Source organism: Perca flavescens, chromosome 9 (assembly GCF_004354835.1).
Source record: "Perca flavescens isolate YP-PL-M2 chromosome 9, PFLA_1.0, whole genome shotgun sequence".
Lineage (NCBI taxonomy): Eukaryota > Metazoa > Chordata > Actinopteri > Perciformes > Percidae > Perca > Perca flavescens.
In genome coordinates this window covers 22,998,639-23,016,636 of record NC_041339.1, presented here as the reverse complement: position 1 = coordinate 23,016,636, position 17,998 = coordinate 22,998,639, and the positions used below count along the sequence as shown (strand labels likewise).

At 39.3% G+C, this 17,998-nt stretch overlaps 1 protein-coding gene across 1 annotated transcript; it reads left to right on the top strand.

Moving 5' to 3' along the window:
- Nucleotides 1–9,331: 9,331 nt before the first annotated feature.
- Nucleotides 9,332–13,231, top strand: srek1ip1 (SREK1-interacting protein 1). Its single transcript, XM_028587685.1, has 5 exons — nt 9,332–9,500; nt 10,184–10,231; nt 11,225–11,371; nt 12,652–12,730; nt 12,938–13,231. The coding sequence occupies exons 1-5, from the start codon at nt 9,476–9,478 to the stop codon at nt 13,170–13,172; spliced, it is 534 nt and encodes a 177-aa protein (XP_028443486.1). The 5' UTR covers nt 9,332–9,475; the 3' UTR covers nt 13,173–13,231.
- The last annotated feature ends 4,767 nt before the right edge of the window (nt 13,232–17,998 follow it).

The following is a 17,998-nucleotide window of genomic DNA, read 5'->3' as shown; positions in this document are numbered from 1 at the left end:
ACCAACATTTGTCACCTACCTACCTCCAAAGGTTAGATATGTAACTTTCCTGTTAACAGCAAAAACATATATCATGTTTTTATTCCCCTGAGCAAAGCAATCATGACTACAAGTAACCATGATCCATTGAAATAAATCACATGCTGCGTGTGGAGTCTCTGCTTGTAGAATATATACAGTATAGCCTACTGTATATATACATTTCCTGGCCTATAATGGAGAGCAAGTGTATATGGGATATTTATAGTGTAGCAGATGGTGACTTGTGTACACTATTGAGATCACGACGCAGAGGAACTCATACAGTGGGGGGCTTTTCTTCATCATGTGGTGCGTTCAAACTGATTTCCTGTTCTACCCAACCAAAACAAAGCACCTGTTCATGAATCTTAAAATTATCCAGCCTGGTAAAGAACAATCATAACCCATGACGAGGACTAATACTAACTGTTGCTAAAAACAGTATATTGTTTGTTTTGAATCTATGACAGCCATTGCTTCATATACAGTATATAGGTGTCACGTCTCTTTCGAATGGTGAATATTTTACTGTGGAAGGAAATTCTACACTTGGGCTATATCTTTTCCTTCTTGTTTTGCTGTTGTCTACTCTGCCGGGAGTTTGCTTTTCTAAGGTGATGCTGTTTTGTTTAATTCAAATAAAGTAAATGAAAAGCTCATAAGAGAAAAGAGTCATCAACAAATTGTCAATGAGACCTAAGCTGGAGGACATTGTCATTGTATTAAATTTGGTAAATCCAAGTTCTACACCACCTCCTTTTCTGAACAGAGTACCAGAATATAAGATATCAAAAAGCAACAAACTATTACAAGTTCTTTAGAGGGGTTTCAGATATAATTATATAATTTCCTTGGAGTCCCTTACTGAAAGTCTATATTCCCCGTGTCCCTTGATGAAGTGTCAATTGGCATTCTAGTGGGTACAGCACGAAACATGTAACACTGATGCCCTGTTTTAATTATCTAATAAAGGAAAAATCCCCCCAAACCACCACAACAATGAAAGAATTGGTCGTCCTGGTGGATGATAGGGTTTAAGACTAGACGATCCTTGGTCTTGTACAGCTATCTCATATTCACTGTCTCAAAAAAAGCATGATAATAATAATATTTAAAAAAATCCTCACAGAATGGAAGAACATTCAAGTGACTTGGGATTCCTGAGTTCTTATAAAGACGTTTCTTGCAGGGGTTGCCCTGTATGGTTGATATGTAAAGAACCTACAGCAGACCACACTGGTTTACAGTTACACACACCTCTTCACAGACACGAGCACTCCCTCCCTCCAGCATCTGGATCCTGAGTCAGACTCCCCTAAAAGTAAATTACAAATGTTGTACTCCCCTCTGCTCCCCTTCCTTATGCCAGGCTCCTCTAACCGATTCTGTAGATTCTGTAAATTATAGTAGTTAGCCAGATTTTTGCATCTAGATTACAATTCCTGGAGGAAAATGTTTAGGTTCAGGTTGTCAAAGCAAGGATGTACATGTGGGTGGCGCCAGACCACACAACCACAATTTCAAAGAAAGAGCCAAAATCTTTTCCCTGCTTTTAAAAGATGGCTTTTAAAATGACTTATTTTTAAGATATGACAAAAATAAGAGAGAGAGAAAGCGAAAGAAAAGAGAAAGAGAAAGAGAAAGAGAAAGAGAAAGAGATAGAGAAAGAGAGATTAGGCCAAGAATATTGATGATCAAAGTTGTAGATTGGAATCTTATAAAAGGGAGAGTAAGACATCCAGGGAAAAAAGAAAAAGACTGAGGAGACAGACGGACTGCCAGAGAGAGAATAAAAACAGAGACAGCACTGGTGGAACAACTACACCAAGTCTGCAATGATGCCTGTGATCTATTTTGGCCTCGAAACAAAAATGAACCCCCCTTCCCCAAAACACACACAATCACAGAGTGACATCCACAAGACAGGAGAAGAATATATCTCCATCAATTTAAAGAGGTACCATAAATGATGTAAGCCCTTTTAATGTGAAACGCTGGTGACTGAGATCCCATCTCAGAACAGTTTGACGGCCAGTCATAAAAGGTTTTACTGCTGGCATGCAACTCCATTGGGGGACAATTACAAGTGAAATACAGAGAGACCCACGTCCCAACACAAGACGGCTCACAGAAACTACGGGAGAGATTGCTACCTCGACATCAAACAGTCTCAAAGTTTTGAGAAGGGGCCCCTCTTAATTTTTAATTAGACTCATAAAGGAAATATGGAGTTTAGTGTGAGTGTGTGTGTGTGTGTGTGTGTGTGTGTGTGTGTGTGTGTGTGTGTGTGTGTGTGTGTGTGTGTGTGTGTGTGTGTGTGTGTCTGTGCCTTGCCTCTTTGTGATGTGTTATAATTGTCTATAGTTTGTTATGTCTGAGTTCAGACCAAAAGTTATGAAAAAGTTAAAGTCATATCCAGGCTTATGGCTCCAGTGTTACTGTGTGCATTTGACATCAAGTCATGAAAAAATGCTTTCATGGCCACACATTGACCACATTAAATATTTGCTCATGTTTGTTGGTTTGCTAACCTTCGCCCTTTTTCTCGCTCTCTTAGCAACATCACAAATACAAAATTCTGACTCACCTGCGCAGCCACATCCAGTGAGAAAGAAGCACATCAATAGTATCATCATGCCTTTGATTCTTAAAACCTCTTCAGTATATCAGACTTATTTCTCTTTCCCAACACTGTTATAGTTCTCTCCACCTTGCTCTTCTTACTCCTCTTCTGCCTCTCCTGTTTTCTTGTTTCCTTCTGAAACAATGGCGGACAAAGTTTCTTACCTCCAAGGAATCCAGAGAAGTAACGAATGACTGATAAAAAAAATAAAACAATTATTTTCCTTCCACCACTACCATTTTGTAGATCTGGCTTGCATCTTTTGTTTGAGGAAGAAGCTGAGGAGGAGAGGGGAACACACTTATTTGGACACTCACAGATAACTGCAGTACCAGCAGCACTCACCTTTTTACCAGTTTGCGTCACAAATATCCATCAAATCAGAGAGCGGGCCTGTTTCCCTCCCTACGCTGCCCATCTTTTTCCTCCACAATGCATCGTATCAAAGTGTTTGTTTTTTTCTCTCGTTCCTTTGTGGACACGTCTGTCAGCAGCTCACACAGGTTAGGGCTTTGTAGTTTGCTGCAGGAAATTTCTGAATTGGTTTCAAAGGAGTCAAAGTGGGACAAAGGGTTTATGGAATGCAGGGTAGTAAACAAGTGTGTAGATGCTGTACATTACAAAGACGAGCATGTGAAAATAAACTTGTACTTTGATGAGCTAAATGTTGAATGAAATCCAGAATTATGCGGAAAGACAGAAACAGTTGAAAGCCAGTGAGATGCGTTCGTATTCAGGATGGTCGAGCGTGGTCTGATGAGAGAACAGAGTTTCAATCAACACACACAACCGTGGTGTACCTGCTTGCATTCCTCGACTCCCACTCAACTAAGCACTCTGCTTACCCTAGATCTCCTCCACATCAAAGACCCTTCATTACAGGAGCTATCAAACACGCACAGAAAGATTCAGGGAGGGAGAGAGAGAGAGAGAGAACCCGGAGGGAGGAACGGAGGTGGGAGGGCGGAGGGGGTGAAGGAGAGCAACCACACTCCTACTGCATACAGACGTATCGTTCAAAACAAATCAATTCCAGCTGCTATTTGCCTCATCTGGTAAGACCTCGGACAAGACCAGGCAGAAACACAAGACATAGCCCTGCAGTGAAAGAACAATGTGCAAAACTATTCCCAAATACGTTTTTAATTGGAGTCAAAGTAAATGAAGATTAATGTTAACACATCAATGAGTCCAATCAGAGTGCTGGAACAGCATAAAATCTGAATATTGCTCTTCTTCACAGCTTTTGTTTTCCCTTCTGAGAGGACGCCAAAGAGATTTCCCTTTTCCTACATGGCCACCCAGGCGTGATGCTTGTGCTTGTGGGAGGAACATTGTGTCAGGTGGTGAGGTTGGAAGACTCCGCGACTGGCGCTTGAGGTCAGACTTAGGTTTATTTTCCTAGGCAGGCCTCTGTCCAAAAACATCCTCCGCAGCATCCTCAGTGTCCGCCAGGTGCTGACCAGACAAAGCCTGTTAGCAGAGTAAGGAGAACTGCTGTAGAATGGACAGCTTCTTTCATTCAGCTGGCTTGGAGGTATTCATTTTCATTTACAATTTAGGCATTCAGGTCACACACTCATGCATGGATTACCAATAAGGCACGGGGTTGACATTACTTGAGGACCACACTGGACCACCCAGAGGGCTGTATGCACTAAGAAATGTGTCATTCCATGGGTTTTACAGTAAGTAGCCTAAACCAGGGATCTTCAACAGGGGGTCCTGGGCCTCTAGGAAGTCCTCAGAGTCAGTGCAGGGGGGCCTCCAAATTATTGTTAATACAAGTTTTTTCAAAAATTAAAAAGTCTTAACATGAATCCAAAATTGTATTAGCAAACAGAAATCCCCACTGCTAACTGGCCCATAAGTCAGGTAGTTCAAGGCCATCCACATACACAGTTAATCCTAAGGATTCACTGTGCCACATGTATGTTTAACATTAAAACATGATTTATAAAATCATGCCAATTATTATTAGGCTATTTTAATAGCAAAAAATGTATACATGTATAAAGGCTTTAGGCCGCCCTACACCTTATTGTAGGCCCAGTTTAACATGCAACTTCATTTTATACAATATACTGTATGTAGTAGGTGGTCCCTGCTCCGTCTCTCTTTCATTTAAAGGGTCCTTGGCTTAAAAAAAAAACCTAAACTATGAGCTTCATCACACAGTCCACACTTGCATTTTCACAATAGATGAATAAAGTACCACTATACAAAATAAAGGTTTCAACCGTCACTGAGCCAGAATAAGCGCTACTGAGGCAACATATAGCTGTTATTTTTTCTGCTACTCTTGGCACTCTTTACACACATGATTGTTGCTGATGTTTCCTCTAGCACCACCATGAAGTTTACATTTTTGGTTTTGAGTGAAATGCAACCGCTGGATGGATTGCTGAGAAATGAGGTGCACACTTTCATGTCCCCATAAGGATGAATTACATTAACTTTGGTAATCCCTCAACTTTTCATCTAACACCATCATCAGGTCAAATTTGGAATTTGAACAATACTGTGTCCAAATATAATGCTTTATGAGCACATACCTGTAAAATCAATGACATTCCCAGCATCTTTACCTGCAGTAACTGCTGATAAGCACTGCTGCGGGTACGTATAGCCTTACAGAGCCACTTGCATTTCTGGTTACACTTAGTCTTTCTTTATGAAAACATGTTAATTGATGTAGATGAGTGAGCACAAATGGTTTCAACCTCTTGCTCAAGAACACTGTGTTTTTTTTCTGTAGGAAAATGTCCCTCATACCTAAACATCCTGCTGCCCCCTAGCCCAGTTCTCAAGATGATTGTTAGGGTAACATGCAACTGGGTGTCAACAACATTCAGGCTGGGAAAAAGGTTCAAGGCACCACCAGAGTACTTTGTTCCAGTTTGAAGCCATGTCTTTGACGTGTGTTTGTGGCACGGAGATGTGAATAATGAATCTGAGTGCGTGCAAAAGATGGCAAACAAGGAAATACATTTTAGGTTTAATTGACTGTAGAGCGTCCCAGTGGAGTACATATTGTTTCAATCTTTTGTTTTCGACTTTGCTCATAAACACATTACAAAGCCATTTTGCAATGAATTGACCTTGGTGTGTAAATGACATGGTTCATCTCAGTTGGAGGATTACATTAATCCCATCAAGAAATAAAAACCACATTCATCATGATCATGATTCATCTGTTTCTGCACATTTACCTATTATTGTCATCTTATCGATTGCATTTAAGCATTTTTACGTTGGGTTTCTTGTTTAACAATATCAGCGTCTCATCGCAGAAGTTGTGAATAAGGGCTTGTTGGCCCTGAGGAAGAATTTCTGTCTCTCAGGCTCATGCAGTATAACGGGTTCCTGGAAATGTTTTGTTTGCATCACTTTCAAATCTAACTTCAGTCAAGAAAAATTCCCAGAAACTATAAGTATCTCATTGTGACACTTACATCCATAACTTTTTTAAAAGCTGGGTTTTGTTTGTAGCACCAGGGAAACAAAAAAATCCCTCTTTCAGCTGTGATGCACAGAGGCTGCAGAGAAAAAGAGGAAGACTTTGCAGAACCATATTAATGTCTTTTTTTAATCATGTGTAGAAGGTGTATAACAAACTCTGAGGTACATGGTCAAAGTTGTTCTAGCATCTCAAATACAGTGTGATTGCTTTTCACTGGAGATTCACTTGCTCAATGTTTTCACATTTACAAAAATACACCTTTGCTGTTTCTTTTTATCAAGTTAGACCTTAACAGATGGCAAAATGGAGGACAAAGAGTGTAGAAGTGAGGCTCAGGTATGATGAAAGGAAAATAGTAATAGCATAGCAAGTGAGGAATTTTTTGTCTTATCTTTTTCAGGAGGCTTTTTATGACATCCGCAGACATGTAGTAGACAAGTTTGTGAACCAGCCTGTCAGCAGCTACCAATAAGGCCCTCCTTAAATGCCCATGCAGGGCTTGGATCACAAGGCAAGATTAGCAGCTTAGCCAAATTTGGTTAGTTCACTTTTAACTGAGCTGGATCACCTTGGTAACCATCATTGCATAGTAAACCTGATCTGGAGCAGTTTCAGCTTAAGGCCCTGACTCACCAACCCAATTATTGGCCGTCAGACAGTCTGGCGAGGTCAGTGACTCGAGTCTCTTCGGTGGGTTCTGTGCCGTCGTCAGTCAGTGAATCATAAGGTGGGCAGTCGGACTCAATGACCAATCTGATTGGTGGAGTGCTAACCCGCAAATGACGAGCGGGATGAGCGTGACTAGAGTCTCTCAAAATCTGACGAAAATCTTTTAAACTGACCTTTGTTGATCTGAAATGAAGATTCAGCAACTGCATGGCCTATTTCTCGCTTAAAATGTTTTCAGAAACACGTTTCGGTGAACTGTTTCGTAAAATATGAGATCATATTCCGAACGAGCCGCCATGATGGTCTGGCTTTGAAATTCCAGAGAAACCAGACCCACGTGATGCGTTCATCCAATCAGCTGCCGGTTTTCATTTTTTGGGTGACAATACAGATTAGTGCTGCCTGCTGTTATGGAGACGTATTACGTCTTGCACACGCGCAGAACGTACGCTCAAGTCACGCTTTGGTGTGTTCCGAGGCACTTTTTTCCTATTAAAGCATTAAGTGTAAAACCCACCTGCTAATCAGCAATCAGCTTATGGAGAGTCATCTTTTCTACAAAAATCTAAAAGGTTTCTACGTTTACAATAAACTGACATGTAATAATGAGTACCATGAACTGACAAGTAATAATGAGTACCAAGTGTTACAACTAGGCAAGTTGAATCACTTTAAACACAAGCAGTTACAATCTAGCGTTGCAAGACTGCTTATCCAGAGTTGGAGTTAACAAAGCCAGGCAACCAAAAGATCCTTGTGCCTCTAAATCATATCCCTCAACTTTGTGCTTTGTTTTTTGGATACCCTTTGTTTACATCTGGATCACAGACTGTGACTTTAAGACATGAAATGGCATGTGTGAATAAAAACACTACTTATAAAAAGATATCTGGAATTACACTTTCAGATTACCCTCAGTCACACTGTATTACATTGAATGCAATGTGATATATACAGTTAATTTGCAACCAGCAGACTGGTGGTATGCATTTCTTCCACTCTGTTGATGTAGACAGACCAATGATTTATGTAATTCTAAATATTATTAACTGGTGAGTGGGTGGTATGCAGGTTTTTGACTTGGGCTTGAAACATTAGAGCAGATGTGGTATTGTATCATTTGTCATTTGTGTATCTAATCTTACCGTAAAAGACACTGATAATGAAACAAAGGTACTAAAATGTTTACAAAAGATCTCGTTTTATCATGCCTTGAATAATTTGATGTAAAAAAAAAAAAAACTCCTCAGTTTTCTGTGACTTTGATAATTATACATGACAGAAGGCGTGGATACATCTGGTCACTGGCTGGAAATAGAGCAAACAAAGTAAGGTTGTGTGTTTATAAGCGTGTGAGGTGACAACAAGACAAAATAAGGTGAGGTGGAGTAGATCAAAGTCCTCTGGCTGAGTGGAACTTCAGAGCTGTGAGGCAGGTTATTGTGAGGCATCATCTGATTAAGTAACACTGACTGTAATAACGACAGTTTATACCGTAAATAAAGTAAATTGCAGTATTAATTCTGCCAGAACGGTCACTGAAGCAGATGGCATGATCAAAAGACCAAGAGTGTGTGTGTGTGTGTGTGTGTGTGTGTGTGTTACAGTCACAGACATGATGATGAGGGCAAGTCTGGGGGCCCCACATCTGTCGACATTTTCCATCTGCCAGTCTGACTCTGGCTGTCTTCAATTAACCCCTGACAAAAACCACAACTGGCTTTACTGGGAAAGCAATTAAGCATGGGCAAATATTGTTTCTGAAAAATTCTTCATTCATTTTTTTTACAACCTGATGCATGAATTCCAGGATATTATTTTATTTTATATTTTACATACTGTATAATGTATATTTTATCTATAAAGTTTATCTTTGCACTGTTGTGTGCCTTAGTTTCAAATTTTGTTTTTACTTGCATGGTTGTTTTTTATAAATATTTATGAGCATTGTTGGAGGGAGGCTGACATCTAAGATTGTCATTGCCAGCAACTGCTTCTCTGCATAAAAATTAAAGAACTTGAAGTGAACTAAGAAAGGATCAGGGCAATTCAGGAAGAGCAAATTTAATGTTTTTTAATGTATCACACTTTTCAGCAGACATTGCATCACTCTTTATGGCAACCCATGCCCATGTGCCTTTACACCAACAAATAAACATATAGCATAAACATTGAAAATACACCAACAATAAATAAAAAAAGATATGTTAGCTAAACCCCCTTACACTGAGTGATTCAGACAGTATTCATAATTCATAGTATAAACCTAACAGATTTAGAGCATTTTGCCTCTTCACATTAACAGTTCCTAAACCCTGCATCATTTGCTTTTTTAGGCCTATATTGTATTGAAATTAAATGCAAAACACAGATTCAACATCGTGATTCAACTGTTGTAGCCTATATTGTTTAATGTAATTGCTGACGATTTTGTATTTTCAGCTCAAAGCTGGCTTGAAATGTATTTGCTGTTGTTGGAAGGGCGTTGCAAGCTGCTGCGCCAAACTCCAATCCAGTTGGTGGAGGTAATGCGCCAACAATTTGGTTTGCAAGCCGCCAGTGAGTGAAATGGGGGTGAAAATAAGAGAAGAAGAAGACGGAACCTAGTAGTTTCTAGAACAAATGTTTCCATCCGACGTTATTTTGAGTGAAGACTCGTGTAATTTCTGTTGTTTGCTCTTCAAATTCACGGCTTTACCATGGATAACTCAATGGCTACCCCTGGTTGGTTATAGATTTGATTTATGTCTATAGGTTTACATTTTCAGATTTATGACTCAAGGAGTTTCCTGTTGAAATCTACCTAACGTTTAGCTATGGAAAACAGATTAACGATATGGTTTAACAAAGTGATGCTAACCTTAACGTTAGCCGAACGTTAACTTTAGAACACAGACCAAACAACCTTTTAATAATAGAAAAAATATCTTTCACGTCTCACGAGAAACTGTTAAACAATTGAAACAGACATAAGTGTTACTATTTTTATTTCTTTATAAATGTTTACATCTAACCTTAGCGCTGTAATAAAGCCTAACGTTAGCTAGCTAGCTACACTTGATGAGCAGCGTTAGCTGAAATGTGCCCCAGTGTAACGTTAACGTCATAGTGGAAAGCTTTAACGTTAGTTTGTTGTTAGTTGTTGCAGTAGAAGTATTAAGCGAAACTCCATAGCTAGCTAGCTACCTATTCGTAATGCTTTAATAGGAATTAAAGGAGATCCCGACGTATAACATCTCACTTAAAATGCAGTTATTTAGCTACATGTAGCTAGCTAATGAACATAGTGACCTAGGCTAACGTAATAGTCTTGTTATTGGACTGTCACGTGGGCTTTTATAACGTAACACAGACTTAATTAGGCTACTTTAAACACTAAAACACTCGTATTACTTATTATCTCACAGGTCCAAATAAGGACAACATCAGAGCTGGGTGCAAGAAATGTGGATATCGTAAGTAAAGCTTTTGACACACAAGTTCCATCACAAGGTAAAGGAGGAGTTGTCATTACACCAAAGTCATTACGATTCATCCTCTGGGCACCATGAACGTCTGCATTAAATTCCATGGCAATCCATGCAGTATTTGTTGAGATATTCAGTCTGGACCAATGTGATGGACTAGCTAACTGATCAACACTGCCATCACTAGAGCATCACATGATGCTAGCATGTCTGAACAGTACCATCTGGCGTGTGTCTGTACAGATTTCACTTCATTCAGTGGATTTGAATGTGAGGATAGTGGGGGCAAGTGGATACAATGACTTTGTAATGTGAGGTAATATCAGTTCTAAGTCTTGCCCCCACAGGCTTTATCAACTGCATTTACATTTTCAGTTCTTTGTTTTTATGTGTGGCAGCTGTTGTTCATGTAGGCTAATGTCTGATTAACAATATGAGCTGGCGTAATTCTCCGACTCCATTCTGGTCCTGGCCCCATAAAATCAGGAACTGCACCACAGTACAGGAAAGCGTGAGAAATGGGAGAAAAGGGTGAAGGCAAGATTGAATAATAGGACTGCTGGATGGCGTGTGTGTGTGTGTGTGTGTGTGTGTGTGTGTGTGTGTGTGTGTGTGTGTGTGTGTGTGTGTGTGTGTGTGTGTGTGTGTGTGTGTGTGTGTGTGTGTGTGTGTGTGTGTGTGTTTTAACTTTGGTTAATGTGGGCTTGTTAAAGTTAAGGTAGCATCTCTTGCAAAGCTCCAGTGAGTATTGTATGCGGCTCTTACAATTAGATGTAATCCAGAAGTCTTAATGGTAATAGTGAGTATTAGTAGTAAAATGATAATCAAATGCTTGAATATTTTTTTTAAATTGAGGTAATATTCACTGGGCACTGATTTATATTTCTTTATGGCAGCTGGAAGGTTTATAATTCTAAAATGTAAAATTGTCCTGCTTTGTCATATTTATTCATTCATTCTGTTTGGACATTTATTTTTCAGCGGGCCACTTGACCTTTGAGTGCCGAAACTTTGTCAGAGTTGACCCCCAGAAAGACATTGTTCTGGATGTAAGCAGCACCAGCAGCGAGGAGAGTGAAGACAACGAACCTCCACCTCAGCGCAATGAGAAGCTGGGGCGAAGTAGAGGTAAAAACCATGAAACATGATTTTTTTTTTAGGTAGGCCTTTTCAGTATACAGTCTCTATAGAAAAGATAAGATGATCATTCACGAGGACAATTTGAATTTGATAAAAAAAAAAAAAGGCCATTAGAAAACTTTGTACATCAGTACTCAGTCATAAGTCATGGAACTTGATGTTAATACCCCACAAACAAATGTTTGCCAACCCGGAGTGTGATGCTTCGTTACAAAGCAGCAAGAGAGAAAAAAAGAAATGCTAATGACTAGTTTCTCTACTGATGCTGATACAGGATACAGTTTCTATTTTGCTCTAAAAGTGGCTATGTGGAACTTTCAGTTTGTGTTGATTCTAGCGGCCCCTTTAGATGCAAGCGGTAGTATTTTTACCACACCTGCTGTCGTAAAGGTCCTTTAGAGTTGGCGTTACCGGGAAGTCATATAGTTGTAATGAATGTTTTGCTCAGACAGAAAATCATTCATTTACAATGAGAGAATAAGTTACCGTTGCTTTTCAACTGTTGCATACGGTAACATAGCCTACTTTGGATGTATCGTGAGCTAAACGGGGTGTCACTGTTTCTGTGTCACCAGCCAAAGCTTTAGCTGTAGCAACCAATGTAGTAATAATAATAATAATAAAAATAATAATAATAATAATAATAATAAGACGAAGAAGAAGTTAGATGTTTATAGAGCCTTTCATGAAACCCAAGTACAGGGGGACAAAAAGAAAATAGGCTAACACAAACGCAGACTAAAAAACTGAGGTTACTTGTGTTTTCGGCCGCCGTCTGTTAGTCTCCCTTTTAGCTTTTAGTTGTTCTTAATGAAAATAGAAATAGGCCTACTAAAGAAATCTCCTGCTACTTTTTAATTGGTTGGATTCTCAAAGACAGGCTTTTCCGGTGTTACACCGAAATCAGTTATTTTTCATTGTTAGTCTCGTTTGCTGTTACAAGTCATTTATAATCATCAGATGGAAAATTCAACAGTTTCAGAAACGTTTAAAGTTCCTCGTAGCTACTTAAAAGCTGTAATCATAAACATTTCCATTTAAATAAATGTCTGTTAAGGCACACTCTATCGCTGAAGTAAGGTAACACAATGATGATTGAGCCTATAGCCCAGTGCTGAAAGTATTGCAATATTTAAACATTTGCAGTATTACAAACTGGGTGTGACATCTCCTGGGAAAAATGCTGTATTCCAGTTCTTTCTCCATTGTATATAGACACAGCTACTTTTCCATTAAAAAGTGCCTTGACTGTTTACAAATATGTGTAGGTTCCCATGGCGATGACAACAATGGTAGAAAAGAAAGACACAAACGGAAGAAGAGCAGCGACAGAAAGTCAAGAAAGAGGTAACTACAATTTTTCTGTTCTTTGGTCCACACTGACCCTAAACATCACGGTTTTATATATATTTTTGTTCTCTGCTGGTGAAGAGGTGTATAATTCAGTAAAATCTGATATTATTTTAGGCAACAAAATAATACAGTGTTGAGAAACCTGACGCGTTTGCCTTTAATGGTCATTTTACATATTTGTATTTTTATTCTCCTCTTCAGGTCTAAGTCGTCGAGTGATGAGAATACAAAAAAGAAAAAAAAACGCAGAAGTTCCGACTCCTCATCTGACGAAGAGGAGAGGAGGAAGAAGAAGAAAGTAAAAAGCCAAAAGAAGAAAAGCAAAAAGAACAAAAGGGAACATGGGAAGCATCACAAGAGACAGAAGAAGAGGAAACAAGAATCCTCCTCCCCTTCTTCTTCCAGCTCCAGTGAATCCTCAGACATCAGTGACTGAGACAGCTGAACTCTGCAGTGTCTGGAGGTCCAATATGTTTATTCTCCAGTCCATGAAAAGTGTAAATAAGGCACCTCATCTTGTTCCATACAAGTGTAATGTATATTACTGAGACCAGGATTTAAATGATTAATTAGTGCAAAAACACTGTAGAGTGCATTGTACACTGCCTATAACATCATGCACATGAAACAAATGTGTTTGGGGTTCTCTGAATCATTTTGGAAAACATACAAACCCAGGGAATATGTTCAGATTTAGCGTTTCTTTGTTCTTGCAGACCCACTGTCATTTCACATTTGACAGTGAAATATGTAACATGTTAAGTCTCCTGTCATACATATTGCTGAACATCAGTTTGAGTTTTTCAAGTCCAATCAAGAAATGTAGAAAAAAAATGGATATCTTTGGTAATAAGTTTTTGCATGCGGTCCTTTTGTCTTTTGTTCTTTTATAGACTTTTATGCTTCACTATTTCTTTGAAATTGTACCCTAAAACATTTTAAAAGGTCAACTATGAATGCCAAACCTCATTTGACATGATTCAAATGGCTAAGGGTAACAATGATAATATGAATAATTATCAACACATTCTTTTTGTCAGTGCTGACAAGTCAGCAGCAGTTGAACTACTGGCTAATATCAAAAGACCAAAAAAAAGTGTAGTGTAGTTGCTGTTAATATGATTATTGTCAAAATATGACTTGTCATGTACCCACCCCTGGTTAGAAACCATCATGACATAAAAAAAGTTAATTCCAAAAACATTGATGTGTTTGCATTTTGGGAACTGTACCCCTTTATACAGCTTTTCATTTTTTATTTCCTATGCACAATTTACCGTTGCGTCAATCTGTCTTGTTTGGTCATCCACATTAAGTGTTCCTTCATTGTAATAAAAAATATTTTTGTATCTATCTCTACTGTCTCAGTTTAGTTTTGGAAATAATTTATAGTTGCATTAATTCAACATGTGAAATGGCAGAAACTAGTCAAAAAAGTTCTCAGATCATGATGCCAGAGAAACCTGCTGGAACCTTACATGGTAATAGAACAAATATAATTCATATTTCCTGTAGAGGGCAGCAACATACCTTAAATGTAAGATGAAGGACAATGATCTTAAAAATATTAAGCTGTATGTAACAGAAAACATTTCATCTGTGTAGTATCAAGTGTCAAACGCTCTGTAGAAAATCAATAATTGGTGTGTTTGTATCCTAAGCTAACATTTCAGCATTTAGTTCTAAAATAATACAACATGATTTAGTCAGTCATTCAATGGCACATGCCAAATACACACATTTACATTATATCACGTTAATTCTTAATATTTCTAGTCAGAGTCTAGGTTTAGTGCTCTTGAGGTGTGAAGCACAGTAACAAGCCTCACTGTCTTGTCTTTATCATACTTTTTGGACAATCTGAACAGGCTATCAGCAGATAAACTATACAATGGCTAACACGGCCTGTTAAAAAGAAGCAGCACTGGGAAAACAAATGGAAAAGATATCCATTGAGTGAAACAGAACTGATTTGCATCAGGTACTTGTATTTGAATCCCTTTTTTTAACATACTTTTTTTTACATAGTGGTTGATGAATAGACAAAAAAGGAATTTAAATTGAAAAACACACTGAATAAAAGAGTGAATGGCAGAAACGGGGCAGATGAAAAACATTGCAATATGTAATCTAAAAGACTAATGATCTGACTAAAACCCATAATAATGACTTACAACCCTAGACTTACTTACAGTATCAAATATCTAACTCCACCTTGTGGTTATGATGTGAATATTCAATGCATTCAAGTTGCTGGCATCCTTTTTACTAATAATGTGCAGTGGAGACAGACAAACAGACAGGCAGACGGAGACTAGTAGGAGTGTTACAAAACTACTTGACACTTTTATGATTTGCCAAATAATCATGAATAGACAGAAGCTGCTGAGTAACAACACCCTTTGGCTCGACACCTTAACGGCAGAGGCACCTGTGTCAAACATCAATCTCACTTGCTACAGTAAATGTTTAGGGGGGGCGGGGGGGGGGATTTGATAAAGATGGGGAGTCACGTATATCACGTAGGCTATATCACGTCCTCACGGAGAGATTCAATCCACGTACACATACTGGCATGAATATCTTCAAACAGCTAATATACACACAGACACATGCATAAACATTTCAAAAAACACACCTACAATCATTTTGAGATTCAGAATATATAAACATCCTTTCAAATTAATTAAAAGGGTTACTGAATCCACTTACAGTACACACACACACACACACACACACACACACACACACACACACACACACACACACACACACACACACTTTTCATGGTCAGAGTGGTGAACCAAAGAGCACAAACTGTCACCAGGAAGTCAGGGCTGGACCGCCTCCTGTGGGGACCCTACTGCTTGGAGCCCAGACATGTGGCCCCATGGTGGTCCACAGACAGGTGCAGCAAACCATTAAGAGGCATTTATTTATATCTATAAATTGCATTTGACTTTGAATAAACAAACAACAATTCCCAAATTTAAGGACGTTTCAGAATCCCACACATGCAAAGCACAACCAGCTACAGACAACACGCAGACAAAGGGTGATGCCACATATAGGCAGGCTAACAGACACTGTTTTTGAGTCACATCGTTGTCCGTGTTTGGGGGCGTGTTTGGTGGGAAGGTACCTGCACGCCACACGCAGACATGCAGAAGGCTTTACAACAGCGGGGGGGTGTTACCACCTTTGACTCTTTTCCTGCTTCCAACGTTAGCTACAAGATTGCTGGATATACCAAACTAACTTTTCTTCACTTTCCTGGAGCACGAGCGGATAGCTGAAAGGAACATAGCAAATTTTGTGTGGAATAAGGTTGGCGAAAAAAAGGCGCTATTCTTTTCCGTGTTTATGTTCTCGCTAAGAGGAAACTCAACAAAAAGCCATTTGCCAACACTAAATATCAAACAAACGCCAGACACTATATAGTATTAAGTTGCTGTGAGCTGTGGCCTACATTCACCACTTCTAACCAGAGGCAGAATATAGAGTAATCTCGGAGATTATTCCTTCACAGCGCTGTGCAATGCGAGAAAATCTCAGAGCCGAACCGGGCAGACACAGCACTTTTCATCAGACTCACCCTGGGTTAATTAAGTCTACTACTAACTAATAACATTACCGTCGCCAAAGTACCCCCACGAATCAAATCCCGTACTTCACCGTTAACTGTCAAGCCACTAAACCTGCATGGAAATTAACACCTCTGCTGAAATGTTAAATTTGTTAAAAGGAACCCGGACTAGTACAACATGTTGGCTTTATAAGATTAACGTGGGCGTCAGCTATAAAAAGGTGCTACAAAAACACTCCAAATGTTTTGTTTTTTGTTAAAAAATGCAGAAAATATGTTCCCTCGTAGGCCGCCATGGTTATTTACGTCGTTGAAGCTCCAAACACAATCAATTAGCATGAAAACCTGTCCCAGAGAACGACAGAGTGGGTACACATCTGTTATTAGCCCCTAGGTTCGTCCTTTAAGCCTACGGTCAAAATGAAAAGGCTGAACGGCAGACGTGTTCATCTCGCTGTTACTGTACTGTCAATAGCCGGTACGTGGGTACACAACCAATACACGTCACTACCCCAGAATGCATTGCAACGTAAATAACCATGGCTGCCTACGAGGGAACATATTTTCTGCATTTTTTAACAAAAAAACAAAAGATTTGGAGTGTTTTTGTAGCACCTTTTTATAGCTGACGCCCACGTTAATCTTATAAGGCCAACATGTCGTACTAGTCGGGGTTCCATTTAATGATCATACGACACGAGACAACACCGTCGCAATCTCTCTCTCTCTCTCTCTCTCTCTCTCTCTCTCTCTCTGCACACACACACACACACACACACACTTCTTTAAATAATTTTGGGTTACAATTTGGTTTTGATGAATTCTACAAGCAGCAATACCACAGGCCAAGCAATCGGCCCGTTCCAAACAGGCACATTTTTAACGGGCACTGCACTAGTTTATTAGTTATTGCTTCCATACCACTACCACCATGCCGTCAGTATTACTCACAGAGCAGTACATACATTACAAAACAAGGATCTTTGGAAGCCCTTGTGTTTTATGCGATCTGGGCTGTTTGACAGATGTTTATAATAGCGCCATTAATTTCACTTTGCCTTGGGGAAGGGGATATCTTTCCAAACATCTGCAACAACCTGACAGCTACGTGCACGGCTGCTGATCACAGCCCGTCATTATGACTTGATGAGTCCCTGCTCTTTTATCTTTTTGAGGTCCAGAGGGCAGATTCATCAAATTTGTCAAAGAAACCAACATTTAGCTGCTGCTGGCTGTTTGTGGAGACAGTCAAGTACTCAATGAAAATGCTGGGAATTGGGAATGCGTGAAGTATGATTCATGTGGCAGATGATGGAAGTGATTTCACACCTTTAGCCCATGTCCTCACTCAGTAACTCATGTCTGAGACTTGTCTTAAATAGTGCCATTTACAGTCACTCAGTTCCCCCCACAGTTGTTATAAATGGGGAAATTAGCTATAGATACCAAAACCTTTTTTTAACCATACTGTTAACATGTTTAACTCTGCTGTAAAGTTGAGCATTTTAAGATGTGGGTCTATGCGGATTGACTCTCATTTGCCAGCCCCAAGCGGCCACTCGATGAACTGCAGTTTTTGGTACTTAGGCATTGGCTTAATTTTTCAGCAAGTGGGATTCATGATAATGCCCAGGAGATAGTTAGCTTAGCCTAGCATAAAGACTGAAAACAAAGGA